This window comes from Salmo salar, chromosome ssa06 (genome assembly GCF_905237065.1).
Source record: "Salmo salar chromosome ssa06, Ssal_v3.1, whole genome shotgun sequence".
Lineage (NCBI taxonomy): Eukaryota > Metazoa > Chordata > Actinopteri > Salmoniformes > Salmonidae > Salmo > Salmo salar.
Window position 1 is genome coordinate 77,794,585 of NC_059447.1, and position 16,280 is coordinate 77,810,864.

The window sequence follows — 16,280 nt, forward strand, 5'->3', positions numbered from 1 at the left end:
TTAAATGCAGAAGACACATTTCAGCTGAAGGCATTCAGTTGTACAACTGTCTTGGTATCCCCCTTACCCTTTCTACCCCCAAGCCATAAGACCCATGAACATCTAATCAAATGGCTACCCAGACTATTTGCATTGCCCGTCACTTTAATAATTCTACCTACATGTACATATTACCTCAATTACCTCGACTAACCGGTGCCCCCACACATTAACTATGTACCGGTACCCTGTATATAGCCTCGCTATTGTTATTTTACTGCTGCTCTTTAATAATTTGTTACTTTATTTCTTTTTTTGTTGTTGTATTTTTCTTAAAACTGCATTGTTGGTTAAGGGCTTGTAAGAAAGAATTTCACTGTAAGGTCTTAAGGGCTTGTAAGAAAGAATTTCACTGTAAGGTCTGTTGTATTCGGCGCATGTGACAAATCAAATTTGATTTGATATTGCTTAGACCTTTGAGCAGCTCTATCAGTTATTACGGTAACCCACGCCCAAGTCCTTCCCCAACACTTGAATACGGGAGGGGTCTGGTACCACCATTTGCGCCGACAAGCCCTTCTGCCATTGAAAAGTGCTAGTAACGCTACTGCCATTTGGCGCAGTTAAATATAGCTAGTAGCTACATCAATTTGCATAGCGTGGCGTCCTTACAGAATTTCCCATATTTGTCATTTTAAATCGTGTTTCAGTTTAGTATTTTTATACAGATATAAAAATGAGTTCAATTAACGTAAAAAAACTGAAAGTTAACGAGTTGAAGGACGAGCTGAAAAAGCGTCAGCTGTCGGACAAGGGTCTGAAGGCCGAGTTGATGGACCGGCTGCAGGCCGCGCTTGATGAAGAGGCCCTGGCTGGAGATGATCCCATTGGGCTGGAGGCCGCGGAGGGAGGCAGCTCTGAGGCCGCTGATGATCAAGAGGACATGGGGGAAGACGAAGAAGACGACGAGGATCCGGTCGAAGAAAGCATGGAGGCCAACGAGGAGGAGGAGAATGGAAACGGAGAGGGAGACGCCGCTGTAGAATGCGAGGAGAACGCGGCTCAGGAGGACGACGAAATGGGCGAGGTGGAAGATGAAGAAATGGATCCAATGCTGAAGGAAGGTGTAGACGACATGGAGAAAATAACGTTAGACGCAGAGGATGGTGAGCCTGGAGACCAGCCAGCAGAGGGTGAGTCGCTGGTTCCATTTGAAAATCCCTGGACTGGTTGGTTGTCACATGTTTTTGCTATACGGGGTGTTTTCTCGAAGCCGGATTGATGTATATTGATTAGATAGGCTAGTGTAGCTAGCAAATTGGGGTAATATTATTTAAGTTGGTCCTAACGTACTGCATGGAGACTACCATTGGGCTCACGCTTGATGTAATTCTAGCTGAATGGGTGGTTAGCATAGCTAACATAGTTAGCATTCTTTTGTGTAGCTGCTAACTAGAATAGCTAGCTCGCGATTCTAGCGGACGGTGGACAATATTCGGCAGGTGCTGGTTTAGGTAGGCTCGTGGTTCTACATTAACTATATGACTCGGAGTATCCTAAATTCTTATACAAACGGGTTCTCAAACTGGTTCTAGAAACGTAGCTAAAGGCAAGTATTTGAAAACAGTAGTTGGCTAGTTATCTGATTAGATAACACTAGCTGGCTAAGATATTTTGAATGAATGAGCAAGAATTGGCTAGCTAGCTTTTAAGCTAACTAGCTAGTTAGTCGCGAATGCTATTGTGGGGGAAGGGGGTCAATCTAAAATAGTCTGCAGTTGTTTTTCTTGTCTGACTTGTCGCAGTATGCTATTGTATTGACCGCAACATCTGAGACGGGTGGACAATGGTCTATTTCCCTGACCTTTATTAATAGTAACTAACCGTAGCTGGGTTATTGTACCCATTTTACTATGTTTAACGTTACATCTCCTCACATATGTCCTCCAATTGTTGGCCGGCTACAATGTAACCAACCTTACTCCCTGGTCAAAGCAGCCTTAGCGTTCTACTGTCTTCCATCACATTCAATGAAAATAATGAGGTCCTAATGGACAAGTAGTTAGTCATCTGTGTGGGCCAACCCTACCACAGCCACAGTGCGACCTATCCTTTCAATAAAGGAGCACCTCATTATATTTTTCTTTTATTTCCAAAGGGGATGCGGACAAAGACACGAATGCTGATCAGAAGAATAAGAAGGGTGTTAAGAGACGCCGGGAGGAACATGGAAGGGGCTACTTTGAATTTATTGAAGAGAACAAATACAGCTGGTAAGGATGGGAGACAAAATGGCCTTTGGTATGTCTGAAGCGCCATCACAGCTATGTGAACTGTATTGGCTTTAAGCGCCAATGCATTAACTAGCAACAAAACCCTCACTTAACTTACTTTTGTCAACATTACTTAAGATTCATACATGTTTGAATTGAGGGTTATCCCTGGCTTTTAAATTAACCTTACCATTTAACCCATGCAGTGACCACATGCACCCCTAAATGGACTGCATAATGTAGTAGAGAAATGAACAGTAATGTTCTATTGTTCCCCATTCGTTCTCTTTGTGCAGGAAGGTTTACTGTGTACACTGACAAGGTGACGCAACACTGCTAAAAAAAGAAACGCATGAGAGAGTAGGGGGGGTTTGCGTAAGGGCACAAGGATGTAGAACTTTTTTCTGGACTCTCGAGTTGCAGATTGGTACTCTCCACGGACTGCTCATTGTTCCTGCTCGCATAGTATTTGTCTTTTCTGATTGTCTCTCTCTCCACTTTGTCGTCATTTTATTCAGTGTGGTTGATGTTTTTTTTTTTACAGGAATGCTTTCTCTCCGTACAGTCACACTGTGCATCATGGACTCGTTTCCAGGGTACTTAAAAGTACTTCAAATGGAGATTCCCATTGAGGTTTTTAGTCCAAGACTAGGCTTGATCTGTCTGGGAAACCACCTCCATGTTTATCTGGAACGCTATTTGTTTTTTTCATTGACCAAGTGGACTGTTATCTTGTCATCAGAATGTCACTCTAGCCCAGGTTTCTTCAACCCTGTTCCTGGAGAGCTACCCTCCTGTAGGTTTTATTTTAACCCCAGTTGTAACTAACCTGATTCAGTTTATCAACCAGCTAATTATTTGAATCAGGTGCGCTAGATAAGGGTTGTACTGAATTTACAGGACAGTAGCTCTCCAGGAACAGGTTTGGAGAGCCCTGCTTTGACTGATGTAAACTAAGAAACCATTGACTGTGCAGCAGAGGCCTTAGTAGCTGTTGGCTAAATCAATCATGGAATCTCCATCGCACCACCCTGGATGACCTCTGGGAAGACTATATGATCCTTGGTCTGAGTGCGGTCTGACTAATGTGTAGATAAGCCAAAGATGGTGCAATTAGGGTTTCCTGACTACATATATTGACAGGTCTAGTATGGAGAGAAAAAGGTGCAAACAAATTTACCCACTCACTACTGTCAGTCGTTCTGGGTAAGAGTGTCAGCTAAATGACTAAAATGTAAATGAAGTGGCCATTTGTTTCTAAGCACAGTGCATTTGAGGACAGTAAAATTACCCCCCCACACACACACACAACTACCTCTTCTAATTGGTGCAAAGACTCACATTTACTATCAATGCTGCATTATGGTGTTTCTCTTCCTGTGCCTGAGGCAGTGTTTAATCCCGAGGCAGTGTTTAATCCTGCAAAGGCTTCCGTCTACATTCTGTGGACAGACATTTATCCTCATGTTGTAATCCTCGCCAGTGTAAATATTTGTAGGCTAGTTTTATAAACACAACTCTTCCCCTGGGAAACGGCTTGATTCTGTTTCTGAATTCCTTCAAGTTTCTAAGTCGGTGTAGCACAATATTCAGCTTATCACTACAGTCCCTAGAGTACAGTTGAAGCCCCTCTAGGTTATGTGGAACTAGCTTGTTTGCCTCTCTGTTCCACGACCATGAGGCTGCAGCTTTGACCTTTTAGTGAGAGCAGCTCCACACAGTTAAATACATACAGTAGCCTTTTATCCTTCTTGACCCTACCAGGAATCTCCAACGCCATAAACAGTTTCTGCACACAACAAGGCCTATTGGCTATTAAGGTTTTTTATAATAACAAATATAGCCCCTAGGGCTAGTTAAAAATATATTTATTTAATAATAATTCTCCATTGCTCTGAGGCATCAGTGGACCACTGCAGGTATGTATTTCTCTTGTTGTGATTTCTTTAAAAAAAACACCGGACCCCAGGAGCGTAAATGTTGTTCTATTTCCGCCCATAGTCTTCTTGACTCTTTCCATTGATGCCCTCTTCTTCAGAGAGGTCATCTCAACCGGATGGCCACCCTGGTAGGGCATTCTGGTTCCGTACGACAGGTTCTAATTCTCTGACATTGTTACTGACTGGCTGTGTTCTCTTTCAGGTCTAGTCTCAAGTCTCCACTGCCACCCCTGGAAGAGGAAGATGAAGAGTTTGACGATACAACAGTCTGTCTGGACAACTGTGAGTGATGTTTGGTGTATAGTGTGGCCGACAGTGCTGGGTTTATTTAATCACTCTACAAACGCTTGCTCAGAAACAATAGCTCCACCTCGCTGTCTGTTTGCTATGTTGTTCAATAGTCTCACGTCTCTTCTAGTGCATAGAAATACGGCTTAAAGACCGATGTGTGATGGGACACACTATATGTCATGTCAGGGGACTGAGAAGATAACTGAATAATTGATGCGTTTGTTTCTTTGTCATCAGATAACTGCGACCTGCACTTCAAGGTGTCCCGGGACCGGTACAGCGCGTCCTCTCTCACCATGGAGAGCTTTGCCTACCTTTGGTCTGGGGGCAGGGCCTCGTACGGCCTGACCCAGGGCAAGGCCTGTTACGAGATGAAGGTAAGGAGAAACACTGCTTCTCTTGTCTAGCACAGTTGTCATTTCATTAGGAATTGTGAATTCGTAACGTTTTGACCTCAGAAACACAATCGTTTGTCTCCATTTTATAATATAAATGCGCCATCAGATTTTATCACCTGGTTGTGCCCTCAAATTGCCACTTATTTATTTGACTTTTATTTAACCAGGTAGGCCAGTTGACGACAAGTTCTCATTTACAACTGTGACCTGGCCAAGATAAAGCAAAGCAGTGCGACAAAAACAGTTACACATAAACAAACGTACTGTCAATAACACAATAGAAAAATGAATGTATTGTGTGTGCAAATGTAGGGAGGTAAGGCAATAAATAGGCCATAGAGGCGAAATAATCACTATTTAGCATTAACTTTAAAAAAAAAAAGCCATCATACTATCTGCTACTGCTACTAACATTACCAATGTAATATTGTGGTTCTAGTTAACTGAGAAGATTCCAGTGAAGCACATCTTCAGTAAGAACATGGAGGTCCATGAGGTCCAGGTTGGATGGTCCCTGGCTACTGGCAGTCTGCTCCTCGGTCAGTATTATCAATCTGTTTTTTTTTTCTCCAAAAATAGAATGGTTCTTATGGAGTGTTGGCGCTCTCTAAAGACTGTTAGGAAGCATGACATGTAACTGGAAATGATATAGCCTGTTTCAGTTGTAGTTTGCAAGGCGACTATGGAGTGAGTGCAGAAACACTGAAATCCAGAAATAATTTAATGATAAAATTCTAATTCTCTACTTTTAGTTTGCTGAACCAGTCAACTGTGTATCATGTCTGATGTGAGTTGTATTGTCATTGCAGGTGAGGAGGAGCATTCTTATGCCTACTCTGGCAAAGGCAAGAAGACTACCAACTGCGTGACTGAAGATTTTGGAGAGACTTACGATGAGAATGACGTTATCTGCTGCTTCATCGTAAGTAGCCTGCCTTCATTTATCCGTAATAGTTGCCATAATGTAATATTCTCAAAATGGACAGGCCGATTTTTAAATTAATATTCAGACTTTCTGTGATGTCAAGAATTCCTCATCAATGAGGCAAACACACACAAAATATTTATATGAAAACATGATTTGTCTGCCTGTTCATAAAGTAAAACATTTCCACCTAAACCGGTTTGACGACTTCCTTGTTGGTACCTAACATTTTGACCTGTCAATGTTCCATTGAAACTACAAGCTTAAAATATATATATTTAGGTAAAATTATTTTTTATTGCAGAACTTTGAGGGCGAGGAGGTGGAGATTTCCTTTTCTAAGAATGGTAAGGAGCCAGTTGTGGCCTTCCAGGTCAGTAAGGAGTCCCTGGCAGGGAGAGCTCTCTTCCCCCACGTCATCTGCCACAACTGTTCCGTGGAGTTCAACTTTGGCCAAATGGAAACGCCCTACTTCCCCCAGCCAGAGGGCTACACCTTCCTGCAGCAGGTCGCCATGGACGACCGTGTCCGCGGACCCAAGGGACCCAACACCAAGAAGGAGTGTGAGGTAACTATGGGAACCCATAATGTCACTGGCAGTGACTTGATTGAGACAAAGGCCTCCATAGCAATGGGATCTATCCTTGGGTTCAACCAATATTTCTGAATAAACGGCTAGCAAAATGTATCAGATAAAAAAAACTAAAAAACATTCAGAGGGACTTTTTCTCACTTGTATGTGCATAACTCCTTCTACCATTGTTACTGATCAGTTGTGTATATGTGTGTTGTTTTAGGTGATTGCTATGGTAGGACTGCCCGGCTCAGGAAAGACCACCTGGGTGAACAAGCACATCCAGGAGAACCCTGGGAAATATTACATCCTGGGCAGCGACACCATTGTGGAGAAGATGATGGTCAGTGTTATACTAACTCATAGTGTTTGGAGCCTCCAGTATTTTAGAATGTGTTCTCTCTGCACTCTTCTGAGAATGAGGTTCTAGTTCGGTCAATTTAGTTTGTGAAATTAACTTCCAGTCCTATCCAACGTTCCCTAAAAAACATTTAGGCACTGAACAAATTTCAGGTCTGAGCGCGAACTTGAATGTTGTGAAAATTCTTTGCAACTTCAGCGAGTGTTTACTGTGATCACTGAGGCTGTACCTGCTTTAAGCTAGTTTCAGACAGTGGTCAAGTAGGCTGCTATAGCTATTTTATTATAATGTAGACCAGAGAACCATCAAAAACAATGTAGAGAATGCATCCATAACATTTTAACATGGAAATAATGTTCAATCATTCAGCCTACATTAACCTGTTTATCCACTTGTCTATCAGACAAGGTGACTGAATGTTGTTTGATGCAAGCAACCACTTTACAAATAAAATTCATTATTAATCACATACCATTATTACAGAGAATCAGACAAATTGTGATACCCTCTGCCTATTGGCTACATAGATTATTCAAATTATTCAAAATACAACACTGCCCTTTAAGACAAAGACGTATACATGTTTTGTTCTCTTCAAATCAAATGTATTTATATAGCCCTTCTTACATCAGCTGATATATCAAAGTGCTGTACAGAAACCCAGCCTAAAACCCCAAACAGCAAGCAATGCAGGTGTAGAAGCACGTAGGGTGCAATCACTCCACCATTGCTGACTACAAATGATCTATAACTGGGCGAATAACTCACTAACTAGCAAAGGATGTGAACAAAATGTTCATACGTGGCTACGTGCAGCTCTCACTTTGATCTCAAAACAAGCGCATCTACTCACGACCACTCATGCTGTAAACGCAGTCCAGCTCAAAGTGAGTGGCACAGATCCATATGTGGCAATGGTCTATTTGCCTATAGGCCTGCTGCAGCTCTGATTTGTTATGCTGCACTGGTTTGTGTAGAGTATGGTTTGATTCGTGCATGTCAATACAATAGAATCCTACTCCGATGCGTTCTGCCTACAACAAAGTCTCTTGCGTAGTTAGTTTTGCATACCAAGTCTTGCATAGTTCATTTTGTTTCTGTATGCTGCTTTGAAAGTGAGTCTTGCGTTGATTTGAACACAATTCCCAAAGTAAAGGGATAGGTTGATAGTGTTAACTAAAGGGGAGAACTCTGAACTTCACTCAAATTTCTAATCCCGTGCTTCTCTGTGCGGGCTGATATTTCTTCTGCGTGGCAGTCCTGGGGGAGCTGCGCACAGCTTAGAGGGAACATTGGTCCGATCCTAATGGTTCTATAAGCAGTCCCTGGTCATTTGGCACCGTAGGCCTATAACCTGTCCTATGTATATATGGTATCTTGGGGCACAGCTATTCATTTTTCTCTATGTAGATTGGCAGCTTGAAGCGTCAGGCGAAGGACACAACTAAGCTCACGGCCATTTCCCAGCGTGCTCCTCTCTTCCTGGGCAAGTTCATTGAGATCGCTGCTCGGAAGAAGAGGAACTATATCCTGGACCACGTAAGACTTCATATTCTATACAATCACAGCCAATGATTTCATACACGTTAAACTGACCTTTTAGTCCGTCTTATTGTGAATAAAGTATTAATCTTTGATTAAACATGGAACATGAGACGTAGGCTAGTATGAGCCGTAGTCTAGCACTGGCCTATATAAAGTGCCAACAAAGCAGCCCAAATCATTTTTATTTATACTCCCACGATCAGTCAACATTATTAGTAATTTCCCCCATCCTTCCTCTCCCCAGACCAACCTGTCTGCCCCGGGCCAGAAGAGGAAGATGTGTCTGTTTGCTGGGTACCAGCGGAAGGCTGTGGTGGTCTGCCCCTCAGACGACGACTACAAGGAGAGGGCCCAGAAGAAGGCAGAGAGCGACGGCAAAGACGTGCCCGAGCATGCTCTCCTCAAAATGAAAGGTAACGACGTGAGCTACTATACTAATAAAAGTGTTAAAAGTAGACTTGCCTTCTGTGCTAAAAAGCTGGCTATCGTTATCACTAATCCAGAAGCCTTCAGAAAGTTGTAGTAATACGGTAAGGACACGCACACCCAGATTTTAACCTCCCAAAAAACGGACTCGTTTTGTTTTCATATAAGCATGGCTAGCCCCTCGACGCTTTGCCCAGTCGTGGCCACATCAGGATGGGCAGAGTGACCCTCCTAAACTCTGGGTCAGGGGCACTGCCTCTGGACCTGGTGGGAAGAACACAGCGCTTTCCATGATCCTTCATCACTACAAATCTAGTTTTGTTATGGTGGACATCATAAGCTATTATTCATATGCTAGTCTTTCATTGGGGCTGTTATTTTGACCATCATTTAATGGCTCTCTTCCCATATAGGATTCTTCACCCTGCCAGAGGAGGGCGACAGCTTCGCTGAGGTGAGCTACGCTGAGCTGCAGAAGGAGGAGTCCTCCAAGCTAGTGGAGCAATACAAGGAGGAGAGCAAGGCGGCCCTGCCGGCTGAGAAGAAGCCCAACCAGGGGGCCTTGACCCCCAATAGAGGTGTTGTCCGGGGCGGAGGCAGAGGCAAGAACCAGTTCAACCGCGGAGGAGGACCCGGCCAGAGAGGAGTTGTACGAGGAGGCTTCCAACAGAGGGGCAACTTCAGAGGAGGTGGGTTGTTGGCCATATTGGTCAGATTAAGGATTTGCATGGCAGGTTTTGATCCAGTTTTAGCCTCGCAACCAATTGCTAAAATGTTCATTGTTTTGTGTGCCCTGATCTGGTAGAACTGGAAAGGTGAAGTCCAATCAAACCACTTTTTCCAATCAAAGGCTTCTGCCCTTTCACTTTAATTTCTCCTCTAATTATTGAGTAGAAGAGAAATGGCTTCCTAATCATTAAATATGCACCGCCGGTCTAATGTGTGTGTCCAACATGTCTGCCCCCACCCAGCTCCAGGTCCACGTGGTGGGTTCACTCGCCCCCCTCGAGGCTTCATGCCCCCTCCAGCCTTCAGAGGTGGATTTGCCAACCGGGGCAACTTCAACAGGGGCGGCGGCCTCATGGCCCCCCAGCGAGGGGCCCCAAGAGGAGGACCAATTAGGGGCAACATGGGCTACAGGGGTGGAGCCATGAACAGAGGCGGTCCACCAATGAACAGAGGTGGAGCCAACATGAGCCGGGGAGGTGGAGCCAACATGAGCCGGGGAGGTGGAGCCAACATGAGCCGGGGAGGTGGAGCCAACATGAGCCGGGGAGGTGGAGCCAACATGAGCCGGGGAGGTGGAGCCAACATGAGCCGGGGAGGTGGAGCCAACATGAGCCGGGGAGGTGGAGCCAACATGAGCCGGGGAGGTGGAGCCAACATGAGCCGGGGAGGTGGAGCCAGCATGAGCCGGGGAGGCGGAGCCAACAGGGTCAACTTTAACCAGGTGAGTTGGGTCGACGCAGTAGAGAAATACAAGTTGGTCCTGCTTTATTTGAATATTCCCCTATAGAGGGTGTGTAGATGCTCAAACGATCAACTGCAACTTGTTGATATTAGCAACTTGCTAGGATTAGGATTGGTGGATAGTTGAACATTTTATAAACCATCTTTAGGAGACTATCTAAATAGTGTTATAAAAAGTTAATGTTACCGTAGTGAATTGAATAGGGAGATATTAATACGCGTGTTCTCTCTCCCCAGGGGTTCCAGCCCAGAGGCGGCAGCAGCCGTGGAAACTTTGGCAACAAGAGCAGCGGATTTGGTGATGGCAGGAATGCTGGAGGTCGTGGTGGCGGATTTGGGGACAGTAGAAACTCTGGAGGACGTGGCGGAGGATTTGGAGACAACAGGAACGCTGGTGGACGTGGCAGAGGATTTGGGGACAGCAGGAACGCTGGAGGACGTGGAGGCTTTGGATTCGGCATGGACAAGGCTCAGGCCTTCAACCAGAGCTGGCAGCAAGGGGTGAGTCTCCATTTGAGGTCGAAGGGCAAATCCTAACTTGTTAGCCTTGTACTACAATTGATACCATTGACTTTGCTGGTAACTGCTTTGAGGGAAAATGTGCGTGCTGTGACTGTGGTTCTCACCTAGTTACACTACAAAAGTATGTGGACACCTGCTCATTGAACATGTCATTCCAAAATCATGGGCATTGATATGGAGTTGGTCCCCCCTTTGCTGCTATAATAGCCTCCACTCTTCTGGGAAGGCTTTCCACTAGATGTTGGAACATTGCTGCGGGGCCTTGCTTTCATTCAGCCACGAGCGTTAGTGAGGTCGGGGACTCATGTTGGACGATTAGGCCTGGCTCACAGTCGGCATTCCAATTAATACTAAAGGTTTCCGAGGGGATTGAGGTCTGTTCTCTGCGCAGGCCACTCAAGTTCTTCTACACTGATCTTAACAAACCATTTCTGTATGGACCACGGTTTGTGCACAGAGGCATTGTCATGCTGAAACAGGAAAGGGCCTTACCCAAACTGTTGCCACAAACTCAGAGGCCTAGCCCGAACCATGAAAAATGGCCCCAGACAATTATTCCTCATCCACCAGACGTTACAGTTTGCACTATGCATTCGGGCAGGTAGTGTTCTCCTAACATCCGCCAAACCCAGATTCGTCCGTCAGACTGCTAGATGGTGATCCGTGATTCATCACTCCAGAGAATGCATTTCCACAGCTCCAGAGTCCAATGTCTTTACACCACTCCAGCTGATGCTTGGCATTGCACAGGCATTTAGGCTTGTGTGCAGCACCTCGGCCATGGAAACCCATTTCATGAAGCTCCCGACAAACCGTTCTTGTGCTGACGTTGCTTCCAGAGGCAGTTTTGGAACTTGGTGATGAGTGTTTCAATCGAGGAGCTTGTGTGGCCTACCACTTCGCTGCTGAGCCATTGTTGCTCCTAGATGTTTCCTCTTCACAATAACAGCACTCGGTTGACAGGGGCGGCTCTAGCAGGGCAGACATTTGCCGAACTGACTAGTTGGAAGGGTGGCATCTTATGACTGTGCCACGTTGACAGTCACTGAGTTCTCAGTAAGGCCATTCTACTGCCAATGTTTGTCTCTGGAGATTGCATGGCTGTATGCTTGATTTTATACACCTGTCATCAATGGGTGTGGCAGAAATAGCCAAATCCACTCATTTGAAGGGTGTCCACATACTTTTCTGTGTATGTTTATTTTTTTTATATTTTTTTTTATTTCTGTCTGCGTCTAACTCCCTGTATCTCTGTCCCCAGTTATGGAACCAGAAGCCATGGAGACAGCAGTATCAGCCAGGATACTATTAAAGACTTTCTGATCAAAAGGACTGGTGGAAAATAATGGAAACCCACCACTAGCCACAGACGTCCGTCTCGCCCACCACCTGTTTTTTTCTAGAACCAACTTTTAAATTAAAAACAAAAAATACGACAAGACTATGGAGCAACATTCCACATGAGGAAAGGAGTCTCTTTGAAGCTTTATGGGTTTTTTCATTTGATTTTGTACATTTTATGATATTTTTCCAAATTTTAAAGAAATCCCATGCTTTTAAAAATCCCATGTTTGAGAAATATACCACAACATTTTTGCTCTGCTTTAGTGACCTGTTTGAAAGATTTTCATGGTTGTGCTTTTTCTTTTCTTTTTTTTACTAAATGTAAATATTGTTTGTTGTATAAGGAGTGAGAACACTTACTAACTGAAAGGAACCATCTTTTGAGGCATGGTAGCAATATTATTGTTAGTGATTGTATATGTAGTCCGTAAGCAACAAACAGTTATTTCGCGTCAAACGCCATTATTAGATTTGTCTATTGTTATTTTTCATTATAACGTCAAGCATGTAATCTAAACTCCATAGATCTACAATAAACAACATATTTGCTTTTTTACAAACTTCTATGGCCTATGACTTTTAATTGAGTTCAAAGGTTACCTAAAGTACCTTTTGAATGGGCATTGGCCTGGTTTGCTACTTCAAACAACAAGGACATCCGCCCTCATCTCACCACAGTTGGCGCTTCACATTATGCTACTTATTGATGTAATTCATCCATCGTTGATGCACAACTAGTTTTTCTTTTCATCTTCGATGATAGTTTATTCCTATTGAGTATCTTTTGCAAGGGCGACTAGGGGTGTATTCCCTAGGGGGCAAATTAAACGGGGAGGGACCTATAGAAACCGGAGTTCCTCCAATAGAAACTAGTTTTTCGTTGCGAAAGTTTTCCGTTTTTGATGACACTCCTGTTCATCTGGATGCATTGTACTTTAAATAACTATTTTGAGCCAAGTCATTTCTATAGGACTGTTTCCGTAGGATATTGGAAGCCATTTTAGCACTACATTATGCCTTTTTGATATTGTCATTTTGTGATTTGTATATGTCTTGATATTTAGGGCACGTTACTGATTGTGGAACCTGACGAGGCTTGCTTCTCGGGTGTAGATTGAAGTGTGCTTCCTTTTTTATTTAATTTTCCCATACGTTTATTTGGTGTTGTGGCATTTTTATAACCTGGTTAAGCTTTTATTGCTGCGTTGTAAATAAGACTACACATTAGGCTAGTCCTACATGACCAAACACATTTTCCCATTGTTTACATTTAATGTTCTGTGCTATTTGAACCTAGCCTGAGTGCCAGTCTGTGCTATCATGCCAACTCCTTGTCACTCATTGTCAATGGGAGATGGCAAGAGCACAAACATCTGGGGCCAGGCTAATTTAAACCACTGTTTTAATGGAAGAGTATAAATTATGTGGCTGGTTTAGCACATGTTTCAACACTCAGTTGTATGCTATATTGAAAATGGGTGGTGGTAAAAACTACAGTTTGCATTTACACCAGCAAATAAAGGGCTACGTAATGTCAGTGTATACCCACCAATACCCTCACTGACACTAGATGTGAGCGACATTCAAAACTCTCCTTCTGTAGTGTGTGTGTGTGTGTGTGTGTGTGTGTGTGTGTGTGTGTGTAATGGAGGTTCCAGAGACCTGAAGACTTGCGTTAACTCCCGAATGCTACTGCGTTGGCTTAAGATCAGTGGGCTAACAGTCTTGTCACAGACGATCTAGGTGCAAACCAAGTCAGTCAAATGGTAAAGTTGTGTGAACCCTCTGATCAAATGAATTGGTGGCGGTGTAGCTGGACAATGGCAGCTCTTACATTTAACCTCATACAGCTCAGGCCGAGTAGCCTACCAGCAGTGTTAAAGTGATGTGTGTTCCACTATAATAACATTGTGTTTCTAGATCACTGAAAACAAACAATTGTATTGCGAGTCCATTTTGTGCTTGTTTCATTAGCTTATTTAAAATTTTCTGAACATGGTGTACTGTATATAGTTGACCACCTTTTTTCTTCTCTATCATTCCAAATTGTATGGATGACCATGAACTGATTTCCGTTATGCTTCGTGATAATGCAAGTGAAAAATAACTCAACCAAACATACATTTTTCATTAAAGTAATTTGTTTCAGCAATGTGTATTACTTAACTGAGTACTATTCAATTTAATATACTCATTAAGTTGTAGGTAACTTTTGGCTTATCTCCCTGCTGAGATCTCTCTTTTTATTGAAAAATGTTTTGATATTTTGTGTTTCAGTTATGGTTTTCAAGTATTTTTTTTTTTGATTATACAAACTACAGATTCTCCCTCAATCTCCAAGGGGAGGTTTCCCGGACATAGTTAATCCTAGTTCTGGACTAAAAATATCAATTTAGAATCTCTCCATTAAAAGTACTTTTTAGTCTAAGATCAGGCTTAATCGGTGTCTGAGAAACCTGCCCTAAAGGTTACCTTTATATCTGAACGTGATGTAAAAGGAAACCTAGCTGCCTATTGCTGCTGAATCTAACATTTCAGAAGTCTGGATGACACCAGCTGCTTTTTCAAACCAGGAGCACACAACAGGGTGCCTGGGATTGTCTCTTGGTATTGACTTCGAGATGTGTACCCAGACTGCCCTCAGCTCTAAAGCCTTATGTACCCCCATTAAAATGACAAGACCCCCCTCGCAGGCTGCAAATTGAGCCTTGATATTGTCTATAGAGATCTCTCCGCAGGACTATGTCTGGGGCCTATTTATCTGCTAAACCAGATGTAAATATACGCTCTGAGATGTGACAGTGTCTGCTCCCTATTGGAAGCAAACAGCCAGCACACTCTGATGTGAATGGCGCTCACCAAATCTGTTTAACCATGCCAGCGCATACCTAATGCTCCTTCACTGAAAGAAGTTATTAGTCATTAGATCTGTTATTGACTTAGTACCAACTAAATACAGTGCTAAATAGGGAGACAAGGTGTAGGCTTAGCTGGAGACAAGTGTACTGTATGTGTGATGGGTGTAAGGATGCCTTGATGGCTATAGCCTGACATAGTGATATTGGTGTAAGAATGCCTTGATGGCTATAGCCTGACATAGCGTGGTGGGTGTAAGGATGCCTTGATGGCTATAGCCTGACATAGCGTGGTGGGTGTAAGGATGCCTTGATGGCTATAGCCTGACATAGCGTGGTGGGTGTAAGGATGCCTTGATGGCTATAGCCTGACTAACCTGTACCCCCGCATATTGACTCAGTACCGGTACCCCCTGTATATAGCCTTGTTCTTTTTTAAATATTTTAAAAAATATATATATTTTCTTAACTCTTCTTGAACTGCACTGTTGGTTAAGGGCTTGTAAGTAAGCATTTCACGGTAGGGTTGTTGTATTTGGAGCATGTGACAAATAAAGTTGGATTTGATTTGACATAGTGATATTAATTTAAGGATGCCTTGAGGTCTAGCCTGACATATAGTGATGGGAATAAGGATGCCTTGATGTCTATAGCCTGACATAGTGATATTAATTTAAGGATGCCTTGATGGCTATAGCCTGACATAGTGTGATGGGTGTAAGGATGCCTTGAGGTCTATAGCCTGACATAGTATGATGGGTGTAAGGATGCCTTGAGGTCTATAGCCTGACATAGTGTGATGGGTGTAAGGATGCCTTGAGGTCTATAGCCTGACAGTATGATGGGTGTAAGGATGCCTTGAGGTCTATAGCCTGACATAGTGATATTAATTTAAGGATGCCTTGAGGTCTATAGCCTGACAGTATGATGGGTGTAAGGATGCCTTGAGGTCTATAGCCTGACAGTATGATGGGTGTAAGGATGCCTTGAGGTCTATAGCCTGACATAGTGATATTAATTTAAGGATGCCTTGATGTCTATAGCCTGACATAGTGATATTAATTTAAGGATGCCTTGAGGTCTATAGCCTGACATTGTGATATTGGTGTAAGAATGCATTGATGGCTATAGCCTGACATATAGTGATGGGAATAAGGATGCCTTGATGTCTATAGCCTGACATAGTGTGATGGGTGTAAGGATGCCTTGATGGATATAGCCTGACATTGTGATATTGGTGTAAGGATGCCTTGATGGCTATAGCCTGACATTGTGATATTGGTGTAAGAATGCATTGATGGCTATAGCCTGACATAGTATGATGGGTGTAAGGATGCCTTGATGGCTATAGCCTGACAGTATGATGGGTGTAAGGAT

The 16,280-nt window shown here is 43.4% G+C and overlaps 1 protein-coding gene across 1 annotated transcript; it reads left to right on the forward strand.

Moving 5' to 3' along the window:
• The first annotated feature begins 541 nt into the window (after positions 1–541).
• LOC106608119 (heterogeneous nuclear ribonucleoprotein U) lies at positions 542–12,612 on the forward strand. The gene is made up of 14 exons (XM_014205850.2): positions 542–1,172; positions 2,138–2,252; positions 4,395–4,474; positions 4,721–4,860; positions 5,321–5,420; positions 5,691–5,803; positions 6,111–6,374; positions 6,604–6,723; positions 8,152–8,280; positions 8,531–8,699; positions 9,126–9,401; positions 9,684–10,162; positions 10,420–10,683; positions 11,966–12,612. The coding sequence occupies exons 1-14, from the start codon at positions 716–718 to the stop codon at positions 12,014–12,016; spliced, it is 2,757 nt and encodes a 918-aa protein (XP_014061325.1). The 5' UTR covers positions 542–715; the 3' UTR covers positions 12,017–12,612.
• Positions 12,613–16,280: the final 3,668 nt, after the last annotated feature.

Bases quoted from the DNA above. Each gene is read 5' to 3' on its own strand.
- LOC106608119 (XM_014205850.2), top strand. From the start codon at position 716: ATGAGTTCAATTAACGTAAAAAAACTGAAAGTTAACGAGTTGAAGGAC. The intron at 1,173-2,137 runs GTGAGTCGCTGG...TTATTTCCAAAG, and splicing joins TGGAGACCAGCCAGCAGAGG to GGGATGCGGACAAAGACACG. The intron at 6,375-6,603 runs GTAACTATGGGA...GTGTTGTTTTAG, and splicing joins ACACCAAGAAGGAGTGTGAG to GTGATTGCTATGGTAGGACT.